General features: G+C 35.1%; 1 protein-coding gene across 1 annotated transcript in view; it reads left to right on the top strand.

The window, feature by feature from the left end:
- LOC138694989 (ATP-binding cassette sub-family G member 4-like) overlaps window positions 1-22,972 on the top strand; it is a 124,868-nt gene that overhangs the window by 86,389 nt on the left and 15,507 nt on the right. Inside the window, exons 3-9 of the mRNA XM_069819235.1 lie at window positions 4,361-4,584; window positions 7,604-7,721; window positions 9,790-9,979; window positions 11,466-11,611; window positions 15,312-15,550; window positions 19,969-20,124; window positions 22,472-22,668. Of these exons, the coding sequence (XP_069675336.1) occupies window positions 4,361-4,584; window positions 7,604-7,721; window positions 9,790-9,979; window positions 11,466-11,611; window positions 15,312-15,550; window positions 19,969-20,124; window positions 22,472-22,668 (1,270 nt within the window). The remainder of the gene's footprint in view (window positions 1-4,360; window positions 4,585-7,603; window positions 7,722-9,789; window positions 9,980-11,465; window positions 11,612-15,311; window positions 15,551-19,968; window positions 20,125-22,471; window positions 22,669-22,972) is intronic.

Genomic DNA, 22,972 nt, shown 5'->3' with positions numbered 1-22,972 from the left:
TTAATAATATTGCTTACTTGATGCTTACTAATTTTTCCTGTCTTAATGCTTATTAATAATATTGCTTACTTGATGCTTACTAATTTTTCCTGTCTTAATGCTTATTAATAATATTGCTTACTTGATGCTTACTAATTTTTCCTGTCTTAATGCTTATTAATAATATTGCTTACTTGATGCTTACTAATTTTTCCTGTCTTAATGCTTATTAATAATATTGCTTACTTGATGCTTACTAATTTTTCCTGTCTTAATGCTTATTAATAATATTGCTTGCTTGATGCTTACTAATTTTTCCTGTCTTAATGCTTATTAATAATATTGCTTGCTTGATGCTTACTAATTTTTCCTGTCTTAATGCTTATTAATAATATTGCTTACTTGATGCTTACTAATTTTTCCTGTCTTAATGCTTATTAGTAATATTGCTTGCTTAGTACTTAATAAATAATTTTTTGTCTAATGTCATTAAAGCTTGCAAATAAATTTCCATCACATATTTTTAATTTAAGCAGAGCTGCTCTCGAATCATGCACCTTAATTCTAAATCCTTTTTATCATCTTGACGAATTTTTGGATTGTACAATCTCTTTGTAATTGTTTTTTTTTGGCTTATCTGACCACTTCTATACATATTGTTCTTAGACATGTAACATAAACTATTAATATTATCGCTCGTTTGGTAGTCTACTTACTATTATTATGTCTTTGATACTTACTTGTCGGCTTGGATGCCGCAGTCGATAGACCCCTGGCATTCTGTGCCCGAGGTTGCGGGTCGATCCCGGCCCAGGTTGATGGCATTAAGTGTGCTTATGTCGGTAGATTTACTAGCATGTGAAAGGACTCCTGCGGGACAAAATTCCGGCACACAGGCGACACTGATATAACCTCGGCAGTTGCGAGCGTCGTGAAATAAAACATAATTTTTTATACTTGCTTATTGTTATTCGCTTGATATTTAATTGTTGTTGCTTGATACATACTTATTGTTGCTTCTTCATACAATCTTATTGTTGCTTGATATATATTTATCATTGCTTGCTTGATACTTATTGTTGCTTTTCTGATATAAATTTGATTGTTGCTTGCTTCATATTTAATCATTGTTGCTTGCCTGATACTTAGCCTACTACTTGTCTGACTTACCTGATTTTTAGTCTATAGCTTTTCTGATACTTAGCTTACTAGAGTAGAGGAGGCAAGACCTGACCTGTTACCTTATCATGTACCGTGGCTATATCACCAATGGCTATGTAGGGGGAAGATAGATTTGAGTCTGAAATGAACGTCCGTGTCTGTAGATTCGTATAATATTAACCATCATGAAGCAAACTTTCTTTCTCATAGCTCATTCTTTCCCCTCTTACACAGCTCACATGCCAGGTTTCGCCTCCTCATCTATATTTTTCTGATACTTAGCGTACAGTTTGTCTAGTACTTAGTTGGCCTACTGCTTGGCTGGTACTTACTTAGCCTACTGCTTGGCTGATACTTACTTAGCCTACTGCTTGGCTGGTACTTACTTAGCCTACTGCTTGTTTAATACTTACTTAGCTTACTGCTTAGCTGATACTTACGTAGCCTACTGCTTGGCTGATACTTACTTAGCCTACTGCTTGTTTAATACTTACTTAGCTTACTGCTTAGCTGATACTTAGCCTACTGCTTGGCTGATACTTACTTAGCCTACTGCTTGGCTGATACTTACGTAGCCTACTGCTTGGCTGGTACTTACTTAGCCTACTGCTTGTTTAATACTTACTTAGCATACTGTTTAGCTGATACTTACGTAGCCTACTGCTTGGCTGATACTTACTTAGCCTACTGCTTGTTTAATACTTACTTAGCTTACTGCTTAGCTGATACTTACGTAGCCTACTGCTTGGCTGATACTTACTTAGCCTACTGCTTGTTCAATACTTACTTAGCATACTGCTTAGCTGATGCTTACTTAGTCTACTGCTTGGCTGGTACTTACTTAGCCTACTGCTTGTTTAATACTTACTTAGCCTACTGCTTAGCTGATACTTATGTAGCCTACTGAAATTTCGAGGCAAGATATTTTTAGTAATATTAAAGACCTAGGAACACTAAAATACTATAGGGAGGTTAAACAGTTATGGGAACAGGAAGAATATGTTAGACTAAATTCAAGGGAAGAGAGAACAGGAATGGCATGGTGGAGATTAGATATCTGGAGGCTCAAGAATAAGAGAGGGAACGTAGAAAAGGATAAAATGTCCTTTATGTGGACTAGTGGAAGACGCAATGCATATTGCGTTAAAGTGTCAGGCAACGAATGATTTGAGAAACGGTTGGATGGATAAAAAAATTTCTACAAATAAACGCTATAGTAGCTTATAAAAAATGAATGGTCCCCTAAACGCCAGCAATCTGCATAAATTAGGAAAATTTCTTTTTAGAGTTAAAATTAGATGGGAAGAGAAAGTAAAAGCTCTACGGATATGGAATTATAAATGTTGAGTAGTCGCACGATAAGAAACTACGAAGAGTAGTCAATGAAGTTAACAGAATAATTTGTAAGAGATTGAGTATAGAAATGAAAAAGTTAAAAGTAAGAGTTTTAAATTAAAGAGTTATACTTATTTATTATTATTATTATTATTATTATTATTATTATTATTATTATTATTAATTCAGTCGCTAAATGGTCGGAAGACAATGGTATGAAAATTAACGTATCCAAAACTAAGATAATAAACTTTTCTAGAAAAACTTCTTCACTGAAATTTAATTATTATCTAAATAATGTACTAATTAACAGAACGGATTGCGTAAAAGATTTGGGAATATTCTTTGACAGTAAATTGTATTTTCATAGTCACGTTGATTACATTTACAATCACGCAATCAGAATGCTAGGAATAATACGGTCAATAACTTATTCTTTTTCCACACCCGATTCTCTTTTAATGCTATATTATACATTGGTGCGATCGAAATTCGAATATGCATCTGTAGTTTGGAACTCGATTACAACTACGGACTCAGCTAAATTAGAAAATATACAAAGAAAATTTATATCCTTATGTTCATTCAGATTTCTGCCCATTAATTCCGGGTATAGTTATGAGAGAAAATGTGAATATTTTAATTGTCAAAATCTATATGCTAGACGCCATGAGCTAGATTATCTGTTCTTTTGTAAAGTCCTCAAAGGTGATATATCCTGTGACTCTTTCTTAAACAATATTACCTTACGTATTCCAACAAAAGATACGAGAGCCCACAAACTTTTCTATATTAGAAATTCGAAATTTTTTTCACCAGTCTCCAGATGCATTAAAAATGCCAACATGCATGGCTGCGAATTCGATCCCTTCAATGTATAGACTTTGTTTGCTCTTGGCAACGATTTATCATTTATGTATTCTTTTAGGCATTATACTCAATTAACATTGTCTCATAGTATTCTTAGTTATCCATTCATCGTCATTATTGTAATTAATTGTAATTATATTTATGTGTAATAATTATTTTTGTTTTATCTTTTTGTTATATTTGTGCTGAACTGTAATTGGCCACTGGCTGTTGTACAGCACATTAAATAAATAAATAAAATAAATAAATAAATAAATTGTTGTGAATAGAGGATGCTTATAAGTTCATTATGTATTAGTTTTTGCAATATTTATATAGAGGGTGATGGTGGATTAAGAACTGGAACACATCTAATCCGCATGACGTGGACAAAGATTGATGAAATAAATAAATAAATGAAATTACGTAGCCTATTGCTTGGCTGATACTTACTTAGCCTACTGCTTGTTTAATACTTACTTAGCCTACTGCTTAGCTGATACTTAATTAGCTTATTGCTTGACTGATGCGTAATTTATTCCTTTTGTGATTGTTATTGCTTCTCTAATAGCTACTTCCTACGTGATACTTATTTCTTACCTGATGCGCATACTATTGTCTGTCTGGTGCAAATCATTTGCTTCACTCTTGACATGCCGTGTATTATTTACTCTTCAGTCAACCTAATACTGTACGTTTATCACATACAACGTAGGTTACATTTCATATATATACGTTATTCGTCTCCATTTTTCTGAGAAAGCCCTTTGCGTGTTTCCTACCTTACAAAAAGCGTTGTGTGTTACGTACGTAATACTTCTTGTAGCGCGGCAGAAACGATGAAGGCAATCGTGAAGAACAGCGTCAGCCTGGACAGCGTGTGCACAAGTTCCCTGAATTCCATCCTGAGCAGCATAAGTGAGAACGACGCCTCTCTGAGCACAGACTCGTCCCTGGACCTCGTCAGCGTGCCCGCGGTGAGCGACAGCGACTCTGGCTTCTTGTCTCTGACTGTTTGCATTCCTCCACTTTGCAGCAGTCCGAATCTCGTGACGACATCCAGCGCCGTGAGCAATGGAAACCACCTGGTGAAGAAGGTCCCCAACAAGAGCTGCACCCTTCCGTCTATGGGGTTCTCCAGCAGTAGTGCTGCCACCAACCACAAGAAGCCCATCGAGCTCAGCCATCTTCCGAAACGGCCTCCGGTGGACATCCAGTTCACCAATCTTGCCTACTCCGTCTCTGAGGGCAGGAAGAGAGGTACGTACGCATTACAGTTATACAGACGCGGACAAATTATTAGCAAAATTGAAGATTTTTATTATATATTTCTACAAACTATGATTCTTCACTTTAGACTACAGTTGACATCTTTGCGTATTTCCAAATTATTACAAAAATCGAAGATTTGTATTGTATATTTTTACAAAATTTCACTCTTCAATTTAGACTACAATTAATATTTTTGCATATTTACAAATTATTAGCAAAAGTGAAGATTTTTTATATATTTTTACAAAATTCGACTCTTCAATTTGGACTACAGGTGACATTTTGGATATTTCCAAATTATTAGCAAAGCTGAAGAATTTTATTATATATTTTTACAAACTATGATTCTTCACTTTAGACTACAGTTGACATCTTTGCGTATTTCCAAATTATTACAAAAATCGAATATTTGTATTGTATATTTTTACAAAATTTCACTCTTCAATTTAGACTACAATTAATATTTTTGCATATTTACAAATTATTAGCAAAAGTGAAGATTTTTTTTATATATTTTTACAAAATTCGACTCTTCAATTTGGACTACAGGTGACATTTTGGATATTTCCAAATTATTAGCAAAGCTGAAGATTTTTATTATATATCTTTACAAAATTTGACTTCACTTTAGACTGCAGTTGACATTTTTGCATATTTACAAATTATTAGCAAAACTGAAGATTTTATTATATATTTTTTACAAAATTTGACTCTTCGATTTAGAATAGCCTACATTTGACATTATTGCGTATTTATATCTACTGTAGCCTAAATTGAAAAGTCAAATTTTGTAAATGGAATTATCATAAAAATCGTCAATTTTGTTAATAATTTGTCCACGTCTGTAGATTGTAGCCTACTATTGTTTCTTACACAAGCCAAACTGCTGCAAGGTTTTTGAGTTTCTCTTTCCTGTATGTGTTATGAAATAGTACATTATGCAACGAGCCTATAATGGTAGTAATTAAGACGCGAGGATGTTTATGAAACGAGCGCAAGCGAGTTTCATAATTTTCATACGATCGTCTTAATTACCATTACAGGCAAGTTTCATACGACTTTTTATGCTCGACCATATTTCTAACTTGAAATTATTCATAAGTATTCATGTTATTGTTATGTGAGTGCAATAGCCTACATCATAAATTGTGAGATCTGCGCAGACGCGAAAGTATTTATTTTTTCCGGGAAACGAATGTCGACGACCTTGATATAATCTAGAGAGTAAGATAAACATTAGTCTGATATAACCTTGAAATTGAATTCGACATTGAAAAACGAGATGACAAATTGAATTTATTTGAATATTATTTACAATTAACGCTAATTATTATAGTAACAGAACATAACCTTCTGCGACAGTATTGGATTTCCAGCCTCCGTGACGTTTCGATACTTGTCTTTCGATTGCATATCCGAGAATAATCGAAAACCTGAACTTTAATGAATAGGTGTACTTTAATGACATGCATTAAAGGATTGCTACCAGGTGTATAATTACTACATTTCGGCATGGTCGAGGATAAATACATTATTTTATTATGTTATCAGTAGGTCTCGGATTTCTATTACCTATAAACTTCGGAAATATGCACGCACTTATGCCCTGAAAAATACCAAAATATTATATAAAAACTTGGAAATATGACACACAAGAAACACTAAAACACACCCCAGTCAAATTCTCAACACACAGATCAATTTCAGAACACACACACTATTTGACACAACTCTTCATCACACGAACGCACCCACACAACAGGCAGCGAAGTTGAGATAGCACCGAGATCTAGTAGGCTCTGAGGATGGTGTCGAATAGCACCGAAACAGCTGTAAGCCGCACATTCTTACATAATTAACACGAGTAAGATCGCTATTTAATCAATTAATTATTAATTGCCCAGAAATTACATACAAAACGTTTTTTGCACACATTCTATAAAATTGTTTTTTTTTATTAAATTCTTGTATTGGCCATAGAAGGGGGAAAAGAGGTGTGAAAATTTTCCAAAGTCTGTCCTCTGCGTGACTAATTCTTTTACAGTTGTGTTAACATAGTCACTGTCCCTGGCAACAGCGGGGTTGGAACCTCTGAAATGTCGCATGTTTGGAAGGGGTGAAGGTGAGAGCAATCAGCAACAATTTGGTCATGTTCCGAACATTCTTTTGTCCTTTTTGTTGTGACAACTTCCTGCTGTCGAATCCAGTTACCTTCAAACTTAATTTAACCACAAAATATTTATAAGGAAAGGAAATCCAAAATAAATTATCAAAAGCAAACAAAATCTCTTGCCATTACTGACACAAAACATATGAATAATACAGGAGAACTGTTAAAACTATTGTAATAGGACGAAAATTATGCTTTTCTGCCATTTTTGTTCAAATATGACGTAATGCTAAATATGGTAAAATATGAATCTATGTGACCAATTAAAACCATGTGATAGTGTTCAGATAAGCTAGAAATGTGTTTAATTTAACTTGAATGTGTAAAAAGAGACCAAAATAAAAATATGACATGTCATAGAAATCCAAGCTCTAGTCATCGGTATACAGAACGTGTAAAAATTATGGAACAATGATTATAGATTCCCTCCTTTTTTATTTTATGAAGAAACTCTATAAATTTATATGGTGTTAAATTGACTCTATCTTCCCATCTCGTTCTCTGTACTCCATATCTTTACAGAGAAATTTGCTCTGAGAACTTTAAGTATTCAATCAAGAGGAAGTCATTGTTTATGTCCTGTCCATTCTAGATCTTCCACTTCAAATAGACCCACAAAAAATCATAGATTGAAATATGGAGATCTTGGGGGCCATTTAATACTTCTGCGTAGCATCAGTATTTCCATTCAGTAAGATTATCCATGATTAATCACATGAAAGAACCATTGTTATTCAATTGTTTTTTATTAGCTTTATTATGTGATAATTTATTTTAATTCATGATTTTATGGCTTGACTGAAATTAAGTGTAAATATTGAACATGTTCTGTTTCAGGTTACAAAACAATTCTTAAAAATGTAAGCGGGAAGTTTCGATCAGGGGAACTAACTGCGATTATGGGACCATCAGGCGCGGGGAAAAGCACTCTCATGAACATACTAGCTGGCTACAAGTGAGTAATTAATCTTAAGGAACCTGCTTTATGCAGGGAAAATGATGTTCAACTACGTATTTGAAATATACTGGTCTGAAATGGTTCAGAAGTAGAAATATAATATAATGCTTCGAAGTTAGGTATCTGGCTGAAATTCAACGGATTCTTAAACTCCATTTCTGGATTGATACATGAGCGAAATAGTGATTTTAAAATTGTCTGTTTTCTTTTACCACTACTTTTCCTCCTATAGGCCAGTAGTGGCTCGTCGTAAAAAAATAGGTGAAGTGCTGTTCACATACACAAATGCATGAACAGTTTTACCAATATAATGAGTAGGCCTACAATTCGTAAACTGTGTGCAATTTTACTAGTTCTAAAACACATGCAAACAGGACGATTAATTTATTTCAGGACTCACTCAATTCTCCTATCTTTTAAAGCCGCAAACCTGTCGATAATGTCTTCATAAAATGTCTGAGTTTAACTGAGGGTGGAGAGTATATCTCTACTGGGTGTTCAGTTCAAAATGTGTCATTGCTCGCTGTATGCCGTCATGTGGCTAGCCGATGAGCCTAGAGAATTCAATCTTCCTACACTTCCGCATAACCTAAGAGGCAGAAAAGTTGCCTAGCAAGTACGGCGTTCATTCTGAAGAGTACATACCGATACGTACGGTAACGCCGGTAGTGGCAGGAATGTGAACTGTTTGGAAATACGTACTGTCGGGATATGGGGAGAGGGTTAAGGCGATTACTTACGTATTTGTTGACATTACTAACTTCGACGGTCAACATGGACACGGAGCATTTGATTTGTGTTGTGGAATGTTACCGTACGCAACCGATGATAACAAATACCCTGCGTACGACTTGCCGGCGCAAAACACAGTTCGAAAGAGGTTATGGTAGCACACAGACCGTACAGACCGTCATCTGTTGCTACGACGTTCAAGTTATACCGTACACGTTCTCAAGTTCAGATTGAAGAACGCCTTAAATAATAGGCAACTTCTCTAACATATAAGCTGAAACTCGCTTCAAATCGGTGACCCAACAACAGTGACGTCATGACACACTTTGAAATGAACACCCAGTATATGGGGTGTATTCCTGATAAAATAACATAGGGTCAGCTAATTTACCGTTGCAGGGATGGCTGCTTGGACACGAGGAATGAGGATACTATTCTCGAGTCAGATAGTACATACTGTAAAATTTCACAGCCCTTAAATAATAGTCCCCGGCCTTGGAGACCAGCTTCAACCCTTCTCTATTGTTAGTACCGTTAGATCTGCAAACTGGTTACTCCAACTACAAATCTGACAGTTCTCCATAACCGAAAGACTCAGAAACGCACTTCACTCATACATACAATCTTTCTTTAGTGCGTGACGTCACGTTACCATGGAAAACAAATGCTGTATGAGAATGGGAGCCCAAATAATTTCACCTCTACAATATTGTAAGTTCCAATAGACACCGCTCGGTGCTAGTAATAGTTGATATTATTCTATTCAGCGGACAGTTACAGGTACTATTTATACAACTAAACACTCTTCATGACGACTAAAAAGAAAACTTTTTTTTATTTTAGAAATACGGTACCGGTAATAACTAGAATGAATTATTAATAAGAGATATAATTTGTTTTACATGTAAATAGGTGAAGCCGCACTTCACCTATTTCACCTGAATAACCGCCTCTGCTATAGGCCTACAGGCAATTTAGAATACCATGATTGATTTATGCAAGATTGATATTTTCAAAAAGATCGAAGGTTAAAAAAAATATAGCGAGCTAGTGAGTGAAATATAATATTAGGTACTTTAAGTAAATTAAATTAAATATTTTACATAAGAACAGTATTATGTTATCTTCTTTTGTTAATAATGTATTATTCTACTCGCGAAATAGTCCTAAAAATACCACTCGAGGTTTAGGTTTTCCCCAGATAAATTTACTTTCAAATAAAGTTGCTCATAAGATCAGTCCTTCGGGTCGATACAGAAGTGTTTCTCCTTTTAATTGAAATATATTATGAAACCATGTATTGCAGTAATTTGCCCTTCTTTGTGTTCCCAAGGACGTCGCACCTCAGTGGCACACTACTCATCAACGGTAAGGAACGCAAGTTACGGCACTTCAGGAAGATGTCGTGCTACATCATGCAGGATGACCAACTGATGCCTCACCTTACCGTCCTTGAAGCAATGACAGTCTCTGCCAACCTCAAGCTTGGAAAAGAGACTTCCAGTAGTGCCAAACGTATTGTTGTAAGTACCAAACAATCCGCTCGATCATTAAGTACAGGGTCCTGCAGAAGAACGAACGCTTTAAGGGAGGGGGAAGAGATACATTAAAAGGTACTTGATAAGGCGTCTTTGCAAGGGAGATCGGCTGAGAAAAACTTTACATGTGAGCTCCAAGCCTGTTGGTCACTTGTCTAACTCCGAATTTCGCTGCTTCACTGAAGGAATTGTAGAAAATTGTGAAGAGGAAAGCCGAAAATGGACGTGATCTAATAGCTACCACATAAAGGGGGGAGGGAAGGGAGAGAAACGTGACAGCAGCATTGGGAGAAGAAACGCTGGAAGAAGCATATTGAATGGCATCTTGTCCTTTCGCAATGCAAGTGGAAGTCGAGTAAACTTGCCCATGTCCCAAGGGCAATATGCAAAACCAAAGCCTAGATTACTATTTCGAAGACGTCTGTTCGGGAAAATCCAAAATGTTGTTGTTGTTGTTTTCTAATGGCAGGCGTTTGACAATAAAGTCATTTGACCTCTTGCACTCCAATATTTTTCAAAGATATTGTCATGGCCAGCCACTGAAGCACAGATTTTGAGGTGTTCCGAATCCATTTCTTGGTTTGAGTTGCACAATGGGCAGTTAGGGGACTGATATATTCCAATTCTATGCAGGTGTTTGGCCAAACAATCATGGCCTGTTGCCAATCTAAATGCAGCTACAGACGATTTTCGTGGTAAGTCGGGAATTAACTGTGGATTATGATGCAGAGAGTTCATGGTCCATGGCCCATTTCTTTTAGGGCTCACTCCGACATTTGTCTTACCGCCAGGAAAACCACGGCAGGATGAGTTGTCTCAATTTAGAAGAAGCAGTTGAGAGGCGATAAACTACCCGCGCATTATGTTGCCAATACAATGCGATTTAGTCATCATGGAAAGGTGGAGCGGTGCACGATGTGCTTCTGCGTTTACAAGAACGACAATTTTGATGCTACTAGGCGTGAATTTGGTCATTCAAATTTATGGCGCGTTAAATTTTCATCCATATAAAATTCAGGTTGTACACTAATTAAAACATCGTGATATTTTTCCCCTGAAATTATTCAAGTCTGCTTCACAGGGAGCTTTACTTGAAAGCTAAATTTATTTTGCATCGTGATTTTTTTTTTCACCCGAAGGCCGTAGTCACTTAAAGGACTGTTGTAATTTAATTTCGTACCGTAAAATGTAATTAAATTTTGTAAATTTTAATGGTTAAGATTGTTCTGTCTGGGTATACTACTACAAATGATAATTCTGTAACTGCTGAAAATTTAAAATAACATCAATGTTTATAGGAGCTACTCTCCCCACGGCAACTTGAAAAATCACCTTCATAAGTTAGTTTTACACATTAGTCATTAATCATTCTGTATAATATGTGAATCACTAAAGAGAAAAAACACCTGCACAATAATTTTAACATGATAAATGCGTGGCCAAATATTAACGTTTGTCATTTGTTTTCTAGGTGGAAGAGATAATGGAGACGTTAGGTCTAGTGGAGTGTTGTGACACTCGGACTACAAATCTCTCTGGAGGGCAGCGGAAGCGCCTTTCAATTGCCTTAGAGCTAGTCAATAACCCACCTGTCATGTTTTTCGATGAACCAACAAGGTGAGCAAGATTGAAACATTATTATTAAAATTATTATTATTACCATTATTATTATTATTATTATTATTATTATTATTATTATTATTATTATTATTATTATTATTATTATTATGTAATTATGCGGATGAGGTGAATATGTTAGGAGAAAATCCATAAACGATTAGGGAAAACACGGAAATTCTACTTGAAGCAAGTAAAGCGATAGGGTTGGAAGTAAATCCCGAAAATACTAAGTATATGATTATGTCTCGTGACCAGAATATTGTACGAAATGGAAATATAAAAATTGGAGATTTATCCTTCGAAGAGGTGGAAAAATTCAAATATCTTGGAGCAACAGTAAAAAATATAAATGACACTCGGGAGGAAATTAAACGCAGAATAAATATGGGAAATGCGTGTTATTATTCGGTTGAGAAGCTTTTGTCATCTAGTCTGCTGTCAAAAAATCTGAAAGTTAGAATTTATAAAACAGTTATATTACCGGTTGTTCTACATGATTGTGAAGCTTGGACTCTCACTTTGAGGAACAGAGATTAAGGGTGTTTGAGAATAAGGTTCTTAGGAAAATATTTGGGGCTAAGAGGGATGAAGTTACAAGAGAATGGAGAAAGTTACACAACGCAGAGCTGCACACATTGTATTCTTCACCTGATATAATTAGGAACATTAAATCCAGACGCTTGAGATGGGCAGGGCATGCAGCACGTATGGGCGAATCCAGAAGTGCATATAGAGTGTTAGTTGGGAGGCCGGAGGGAAAAAGACCTTTAGGGAGGCCGAGACGTAGATGGGAAGATAATATTAAAATGGATTTGAGGGAGGTGGAATATGATGGTAGAGACTGGATTAATCTTGCTCAGGATAGGGATCAGTGGCGGGCTTATGTGAGGGCGGCAATGAACCTCCGGGTTCCTTAATAGCCAATAAGTAAGTAAGTAAGTAATTGGCCCTATGCTGTTGTTTTGCACATTAATATTCGAAATAAATATATAAATAAAATTATTATTATTATTATTATTATTATTATTATTATTATTATTATTATTATTGTTGTTGTACAGGCTGTTTTATAAGTACATATAAATACTTCGTGGATGTAATGTAGAGGTGAGAATAAGACTAAAATGGTCTATAGAACTTTCTCTGAAAAACCTTAATTTCCGAGTTATGATCCAATACATAATGTAATATCTTAATAGACTGAAAAACGTGAGTACATGTAATTACTCTATGGGTGTAGTGTAGAGGTGCAAATTAGATCAAAATATTCTTTCGCACTTTTTCAGATATTGTTTTATTTCCTATGGATCAACAATTGGCTCTCTTCTGACAAAGGAAAAATTTTACAGTCTATACAAAAGAAACCAAATGACCTGGAAATGTATAAAAACTTGCCCAGACATGTTCAAACATTTTTAACAAGAGCCAGAACAGGTCACATTGTACCTACACCGATTTCACATTTCTGATAATCCTACTTGTCTGTGGTGTAATAATCATGATGAAGATCTGGAACACATTCTTCTATACTGTCCATCCATAAACCACAAAAGAAGTAAATTAAAATCATCAGTACCAGTTGCAGAAGACACAGCCCTGCAGTATATATTGACTACACCCCAACTCTGGCTACTAGCAACAGGCATTTATAATGAACACCGATCAAAATACCCCTCATTTTTCATGAAAAACAAAACCTGAATAGACTACAGTGGACTATAGTGGACTTCATGTTGTCAGCAAACAGCTGCTACATGAAGAAGATTGATTGATTTTACTTCCTAGTGATGCAGAAAGACTGTGCTTAAGTCATCGTCTTCTCTGCCGCTCGACACCCACACTGTGTTTACTGGATGTTGACTTGTGCTGCGTTTGCTGAAAGTTGACTCTTGTAGACTCATTTTTTTTTTTTTTTTTACTATTCTTTGCACTTTTATTTTTCAAATTTTTGCAACAATAACCTTTACTATTTCCATTTTCTCCTGGCACGCCAGCGGATCATTCGTAGCACACTGGTTGAAAATGGCTGCACTAGAGACTAGCGTGGCTGATTCTTAAAGTGTCACTGATTTGTCGGGTAGGCCTCCTTGTGGCTGGATCTTGATCTACCATTTCTAAAATGTTTTCCTTGTACTGCCTTTATGATGTTTAGTGTAGGATGATATTACATTTACATATTGCATCATAACTCGAAAATTATGGATTTTCACAGAAAGTTGTATAGACCATTTTAGTCGCATTTTCACCTCTACATTACACCGACAAATTATTTACATGTACTTATGAAACACACTGTATTAATGCTGATAATTTTCGTACCAGGAATGATGGGCTTGAAATAGCGATAAAATTCTACGATGTTGATAATTTTTATAACGACGATTATGTCTATGATGAGATGTAGCAGGAATTTAGACTGACCTTCTGTACTCACTGAGAAATACCGATTCAGCTATTGCAGTGTGCTGGCTATATGTCAACAACTGCTAACCTGGATGCGGTGTGATGACATGGAAGAATTAGTTAATAGGCATAAGTGAACCTATAATTAAACATAAATATGAAAGTTATAGAATAAATTTAGATGTTTAAAGTAAAGTATAAGAAGAAGAAGAAGCGGAAGAAGAAGAAGAAGAAGAAGAAGAAGAAGAAGAAGAAGAAGAAAAATTAATTTAAAAATGTTCATGGTAGAAAACTGTGAAAAGGAGCAGATAAATAAGTTTTAAAATTTTAATAGTTATTACGATTGGTTTAAACATGCACTAAAACCGGACGTAAGTGCAAGTTTGAACAATTAATTACTGAGATTAATTAAAATTAAATTAATTTGTTTAGGAAATTGTATATTTATTATGTATAACTACTTTTGTATATAGATAATTTTTTTAAATTATTAAGTTTGTACTTTTGTGAACTAATATCAATAAATCTATCACTATCACTATGTCTATGATGAAGATGGCGTTGAAATTGATGACGGTATTCATATTCAGGTGACGATGACGATGATAGAGTTTATTTATGACTGTGAAACAAAACAGAATTGTAGATAGATACTGGTACATATAAACTAATGTTATTGTTTTAGGCATGGAATCTATTCTGTTGTTGTTGTTTTCTAATGCCAGGCGCTTGACAATAAAGTCATTTGACCTCTTGCACTCCAATATTTTTCAAAGATATTATCATGACCAGCCACTGAAGCACAGATTTTGAGGTGTTCCGAATCCATTTCTTGGATTGAGTTGCACAATGGGCAGTTAGGGGACTGATATATTCCAATTCTATGCAGGTGTTTAGCCAAACAATCATGGCCTGTTGCCAATCTAAATGCAGCTACAGACGATTTTCGTGGTAAATCGGGAATTAACTGTGGATTTGATGCAGAGAGTTCCATTTTTTTCCCTTGGGATTGAGTTATCAAATTTTGTTTGTTGAAGTCTAAGTATGTAGATTTAATAAATCTCTTCACAGAGTAATACGTAGATTTAGTAACAGGTCTGTAAGTAGCAGTGCTGCCCTTCTTTGTTAAAGCATCCGCAATCTCATTTCCCAGGATTCCACAATGGGATGGTATCCATTGGAATACAATTCTTTTATTGAGTGATATTAATTGAGAGAGCATTTTAGTTATTTCTGCTGTTTGAGATGAAGGTGTATGACCAAATGTAACTCTTTGTTTGCGAAATGTTCGCAGTGGTTTGGACAGCTCATCCTGTTTCCAGTGCCTCTCACTACTGAAGAGTCTGGCCCGAGGGGGTCGCACCATCATCTGCACGATCCACCAGCCGAGCGCGAGGTTGTTCGAGATGTTCGACCACTTGTTCACGCTCGCCGAGGGCCAGTGCATCTACCAAGGCAGTGTGCAGGGTCTGGTACCGTTCCTCTCATCCATGGGCCTTGAGTGCCCCAGCTACCACAATCCTGCTGACTACGGTATGCAGATCAGCCATCTACAAATAATTTAGTAAACGTACCATTTTGTTTTTCCATCTGTTCAGGATTGAATGAGCGTCTGCAAGCAAGTCACCATTCTCATCCTTGATCACATTTACTCTTGCCTGATATTCATTCTTGAATTCCTTTATGCCTTTATATGTCTACTAAATATACTAAATATACATAGGCCAAATAGAAATGATCGGGACGAAATTGAAATACAAACTGCTGAGCCATTTATACCCGAACCCACACTTTCTGAAGTCGAAATTGCGATAGAAAATCTGAAAAATTATAAGTCTCCAGATATCGATCAAATTCCAGTAGAATTAATACAAGAGGATGGAAGCGCATTATCTAACAAAATTTACTTGCTATCTGGGAAAAGGAAATTGTACCAGATCAATGGAAGGGGTCCATTATCGTACCTCTCTTTAAGAAGGGGGACAAGACTAACTGTAGTAACTTTCGAGGAATATCACTTTTGTTGACGTCGTACAAAATTTTGTCCAATATTCTTTTGAGAAGATTAACTCCATATGTAGATGAAATTATTAGGGATCATCAATGTGGTTTTAGGCGTAATAGATCAACTATTGATCAGATATTTTGTATTCGACAGATAATGGACAAAAAAATGGGAGTATACGGGTACAGTACATCAGTTATTCATAGATTTCAAAAAGGCATATGACTCGGTTAAGAGAGAAGTTTTATATGATATTCTTATTGAATTTGGTATTCCCAAGAAACTAGTTCGATTAATTAAAATGTGTCTCAGTGAAATGTACAGCAGAGTTCGTATAGGTCAGTTTCTGTCAGATGCATTTCCAATTCACTGTGGGCTAAAGCAAGGAGATGCACTATCACCTTTACTTTTTAAATTTGCTCTAGAGTATGCCATTAGGAAAGTCCAGGATAACAGAGAGGGTTTGGAATTGAAGGGGGTACATCAGTGCTTGTCTATGCGGATGACGTGAATATGTTAGGAGAAAATCCACAAACCATTAGGGAAAACACGGAATTTTACTGGAAGCAAGTAAAGAGATAGGTTTGGAAGCAAATCCCGAAAAGACAAAGTATATGATTATGTCTCGTGATCAGAATATTGTACGGAATGGAAATATAAAAATTGGAAATTTATCTTTTGAAGAGGTGGAGAAGTTCAAATATCTTGGAGCAACAGTAACAAATATAAATGATACTCGGGAGGAAATTAAACAGAGAATAAATATGGGAAATGCCTGTTATTATTCGGTTGAGAAACTTTTATCATCCAGTCTGCTGTCGAAAAATCTGAAAGTTAGAATTTATAAAACAGTTATATTACCAGTTGTTCTGTATGGTTGTGAAATTTGGACTCTCACTTTGAGAGAGGAACAGAGATTAAGGGTGTTTGAGAATAAAGTGCTTAGGAAAATATTTGGGGCTAAGAGGGATGAAGTTACAAGAGAATGGAGAAAGTTACACAACACACAACTGCATGCATTGTATTCTTCACCTGACATAATTAGGAACATTAAATCCAGACGTTTGAGATGGGCAGGGCATGTAGCACGTATGGGCGAATCCAGAAATGCATATAGAGTGTTAGTTGGGAGGCTGGAGGGAAAACGACCTTTAGGGAGGTCGAGACGTAGATGGGAAGATAATATTAAAATTGTTTTGAGGGAGGTGGGATATGATGATAGAGAATGGATTAATTTTGCTCAGGATAGGGACCAATGGCGGGCTTATGTGAGGGCGGCAATGAACCTCCGGGTTCCTTAAAAGCCAGTAAGTAAGTAAGTAAGTAAGTAAGTAAACGTACCATTTTGTACCTCACAACAGGTGCTCGAAATGGGGATCCGGAATTTTCGTCACCCAGTGATTTCGTCACATATTACATTTTGTCACTGATTCACTTTTGTCACCACTATATTGTTCCCCCTTAGTGTAGCTTCCCTTGATGTTACCTATATAAAATTATACGTATTCGGAGGGACTATCAGGAGAATATCTTGAAGAAGAAAACATCGAACAAAGTAGCCAGTTTCATTCCTTGGTTGCATTGGCCTTTGTACCAGAGAATTATGTAGTTTACACGTTCGATATTGTCCAAGAAAATGTTATGGATGAGCTAACCCCAATCTTCTATTACTTTGAGGATAATTATGTCATGGGTCGTAGACGTGGCAGAGGTAGGCAGCAGTCCATGTTCCCTCCAAATACATGGAATTGTTACATTCGTACCAGGAAAACCTGCCCAGAACAAATACTTGCGAAGCGTGGCATAGACCTCTATACTTTAATGGGCAAAGCAAATCCCTCCTTTTACCATGTCTTTCAGTTGCTACAGGAGGAGACTGCAAGGATACATCAGGACATTGAGAAATTAGAAGCAGGTCAGTCTCCACCCATAAAAAAGAAGAAAAGACGTCATTAGATAACAGAATTGCACGAATTGTCGACAGGTATGAAACCTATAGAACAGAAGATAACATCCTTGGTTACTCTACGTGCCATGGATCACAACTTCAGTAGAAATTTTGGTTCAAACTACATAAAACAGGATGAATGTATGCAACTTCAAAATCCATGTTAGTACAGAGCATTAAAATAATTATACAGTTATGGTTTTGGACTCATAATAAAAACAGCCTAAATGTATTTTTCTGTATTATTTTGGTGACGAAATCCCCTCAGTATCCAAAAAAATGATGACAATATATATATATATATGGCTATGAAATATCTTCGGTGACAAAATCTCCTCAGTGACAAAAACATGATGACAAAATGTATTTGATGACCAAAAAAACTAATGACGAAAAATAGGTAAACTATAACAGTGACGAAATTTCCGGTTACGAAATGCCCTAGCCTCCTTGAAATGATGGCCACCAACATATAGCATTTACATTATTTTATTATTTACATTTAGTATTACATTTAAATGTTCATTTATAATTTACACATAAACAATTCATCATGTCTTGTTTTTTGTCCACATGATGGTTCTGTCCATCGTACTTACAAAATATGATATGAGTCAACGATAGATTGAAGAATTAATCAGAGTACATACAGCACATTGTTAACTCATATTTGTGAATTATATTAAAATACTGTAATTTAAAATCTAAACAAATAATGTAAATAAAAGTAAATAATAAATATACCAGTAGATAATAAGAAAACTGTAAGCAATAACGATAAACATGTTTAAGCTCATATCTCCCTAAAGGGACATTCTGCTAACTTTAAAAACATTTTTTTCTATTTTACGGATTTCAACCAAATTTTCACAATATGTTTCCATTGACATTGTGTTGAAATATTTCAAAGTAATTGATTTTCTGGATTTTTAATAATAAATTGTTTTATTGTTATTTTTAAATATTTTTGGGTATCTGCATTTTTAGTCAAATTTCATTCTAGATTTATCATATTTTAATATGTCATGATTATAGAAATAACTTCTAGTATAATTTTTTGTGTATGCCCTTTACTTTTGCAATAAAATTGTTTTCAAAATTCATAATTCGATATATATATATATATATATGTGTATATATATATATATATATATATATATATATATATATATATATATATATATATATTTTTAATTTGACAACAATAAAAATCATTGTTCGGGACACAAACTTACACAAGATCGATATTTGGAACTGATCTAGGATTAGAGTATCCATGTTCCTGCTAAATTTAATAAACATTGCACATTATTTACTATAATATTTATAGGATCAGAAATATTAAAAGAAAAAGTTACAGTACTGTATATGGCAATTTAAGAGTACTATTCTTAATTGCATTGTCCATGCAGACATTACAAAAACATTTTTTAAACCAACGTAGAAGCACAATTGATCAAATTCGTTTGGCAAGATGAAAGTACATATAGCAATGTCGTTTATAAGTAGGAAAAAAAAATCTCTAAACTTGTCACATTTTTCAATGGCAATTTAAAAGTACCATTTTCATTCTATTGCTCTCACACACACATTATTAAAAAATAATTTTAAATTAACTTAGAAGCGGAATTGAACAAATTCCTTTGGCAAGATTAAAGTAAACATAGTAATGGTGTTTTAATTGCAAAAAAAAAAAAAAATCCCTAAAATTTTCACATTTTTCAGCAGTGCCTCTTAACCTAACTTCGCAGACCCCAAGTTTTCTATCTCAAAACTTTCTGTAAAACATCCCATATTTCCTGCTTAATTTTTGCACACTTTTACTGAATCACTGTGAATAGCTGTAACTTACTTAAACTGCATAAAAACGAAGAGTATTACAACAAGGTTCAGTAATAATTATGAATATTGCAATTGGGGTTGAAATTACCTGTTACACAATTCTCTTGAGAATATTATTAAAAGAAGCAGAAATAAAGTGTGGCTTTTTCTGTCTAGTGATGGAAGTGGCGTGTGGTGAGCACGGCGAATGCATTCCCAAGCTGGTGATGGCCGTGAACAACGGGAAGTGTAACAACCTGAATCAGCAGCAGCTCGCGGCCAATGCAGTAGAGACCTGCATTGCCAACGACATTGTCAAAGACAGTGCTGACAGTGAGTGAAACAACGAGCTAGTCCTATGCAATTATCTAGAGTTGTTTCTTCTTCTTCCTGCCACGTATTAGGCCTGGTGGCTTGTTATGGTCTCATTCCAGCATTTCAGTAGACAATCCAAATATCTTTTTCCAAATGGACGGTAGTATATGATCTGGCGAGGTATTCTTGAAGCAGGCATTCTGAGAATATGGGATCTCCACTTCTGTTACATTCCAAGAACAGAAAAACATTTGTTCCTCACCATTTGAAGAGTTAGAACATATTATAATGAAATGTGTAACACTTTTATTAAGCCGCCAATGCTTATCTACTATAATAGTGATTTACATGAATAAGATTTTTACATGAACGTTTTCGATACCATTTTTTGTATCATCTTCAGATCCATTATAATTAAATTAACAATTAACATTTGTAAATGATTGAAAACCTAGCCATTGGTGTGTGTGTTCTGTGAACTTCTTTTCGTGATTAAGTGTGTGATACACGAAAAGAAGTTCACAGAACACACACACCAATGGCTAGGTTTTTCAATCATTTACAAATGTTAATTGTTAATTTAATTATAATGGATCTGAAGATGATACAAAAAATGGTATCGAAAACGTTCATGTAAAAATCTTATTCATGTAAATGACTATTGTAGTAGATAAGCATTGGCGGCTTAATAAAAGTGTTACACATTAAATTATAGCAGTTTATCGGTAACAAAACAAAAATGAAATTGATAATGAAATGTATTGTAAATAATAATTGTAGGCCTAATTAAATACTGTAATTATAATGTTTGGTATATAACACACATGTTAGTACCGGTACTAGCTATTTTAGCCTTTCCTTCCCATTTTATGTAAACTCCATTTTAAAGAAAACCCCTGTTCAAGAAAAAAAAATAATCCCTCAAAGATTTGTTAAAAAGGGATTCTACTGTATATTGTAAATACGAGGGTGATCCAGGAAATAACGACCGTTTTGTTGTAATAATTAAAATATATATATATTTGAAAAAACAAAGTCTGTTACATAACTGAAGCTTCCTTTACTTCTCTACATAATAAACACCTACATTTAAACATTTGTCGTATCTGTTCACTAGCTTTAGAATTCCCGTGTTATACTCCTCTGCCGCCAGTTCATTAAGCCAGGTGTTCACTGTCTTCTTCAACTCTTCATCACTTCCAAAACGCGTACCACCCAGAAAGTCTTTCAGCTTAGTGAAAAGGTGAAAATCGCTAGGAGCAAGGTCTGGACTATAGGGCAGATGATCAAAGATTTCCCAACCGAATTGATCCAGCATTTCTCGAGTTGAAGCAGCAGTGTGTGGGCGAGCGTTGTCGTGAAGAAGCACAACTCCTCTCGAAAGCAACTCCTCTCCTCTTCTTTCAATTGCCGGTAAATTTCTGCAGGTTTCAAATGTCGGGCATTCAAAAATCGAATCACACTCCTCACCTCACAGTCGGCGGGATTATCAATCACGTCGTTCATTTTGAAGTAACACAAAATGCACAATGGCGACTTGTTGCAACCAGTACTCACAACATTATGAGAACACATGTTAACGAAGCCAGTTGACCTTCAAATAAGGAAGGGGGGGGGGTCAGCTGCGTGGCGGGTATGCGCAAACGGTCGTTATTTCCTGGATCCCCCTCGTAGTAACAGGGATAAACTGCAACTTTGGTGAACACTTTGATTTATTGATTTCCATTCTGATTGATTTTTCCTAAATGTCTAGCAATGTAATTTTTCACAAGATAAATTGTAAATTGCATTTATTGATGGGAGTGGAATTTGGTCTCCTTTTTAGAATTTCAAATACTTTTTTCTACTAATTTTACCAGAAGCCCACCACTGGACTTGCTTCCTTTTGGCCATCAAGCAATCAGAAGGAGTTCAATATTACTTTCAAGTTCTCATAACAGAGAAAGCTAGAGTTCTTCTTAATTTTGTTAACTTTTCTACTTCATATTTTATCATTTTACACCAAATTGTAATATGTGCACTTAATGTTATAGTTGCTTTTGCATAGAATGAATATTCTCTCCAAAAATGTAAGCTTTCACGCAACCTGCTATTAACTTGCTCTTGAATTCTTGAAACTTCCTTGCACCTGGCTAGAAAAGACAATCGAAAAATATTCAACCTGCTTGCTATGTTGTGTTAGCTTCTCTTAATACTGGCATCATTGACTAATTTTGTCTCAGTTTTGTAGTAAAGATTTAAATTTGTTGTATAAACAACTTTCCTGTGTTAATTGAATCTATGCTGGTAATTTATACTATAGTTAATAACTAGTATTATTTTCTTCTGGTTAGAGATTACAATGAAGTCATGACACTGTTCCCAGAAGTCCTTGCAAATGGCGTGGCAGAACACAAGACCGGTGGTGTGGTGGCTGTTCCTGGAGTAAACTGTAATACATCCCTGTTGGACTCAGACGAGAGTCTCAACCATGGCAAACAAAATACAGGGTTCCCAACCTCCAGTTTCCTTCAGTTCTACATTCTTCTCAAAAGAACATTCCTGTCCACAATGAGAGACCAGGTGAGTAGTCAGTGTGTTTGCTGAAATAAATTATCAAATAACTTTAAGGTGATGCGCTACTGAAAATAGCTCAATTTTGACAAATTTTATCATTTTTTTTTCGCTATAAAAATGTACGGTTTCATGAAAATTTTATCTCAATATATTAATTATAAGCAGGGAACGGATTTATATGGACTAAAAATATATGAAATATGTAAATATATATGTAGTTATTTTTACCAAAATATGGAATTAAATATGGATTTTTACCAAAATATGGAATTAAATATGGACTTAAAATTATAAAAAAAATGACTATGTA

This window comes from Periplaneta americana, chromosome 2 (genome assembly GCF_040183065.1).
Source record: "Periplaneta americana isolate PAMFEO1 chromosome 2, P.americana_PAMFEO1_priV1, whole genome shotgun sequence".
Taxonomy (NCBI): Eukaryota; Metazoa; Arthropoda; class Insecta; order Blattodea; family Blattidae; genus Periplaneta; species Periplaneta americana.
This window is presented reverse-complemented; position numbering and strand designations above follow the sequence as displayed.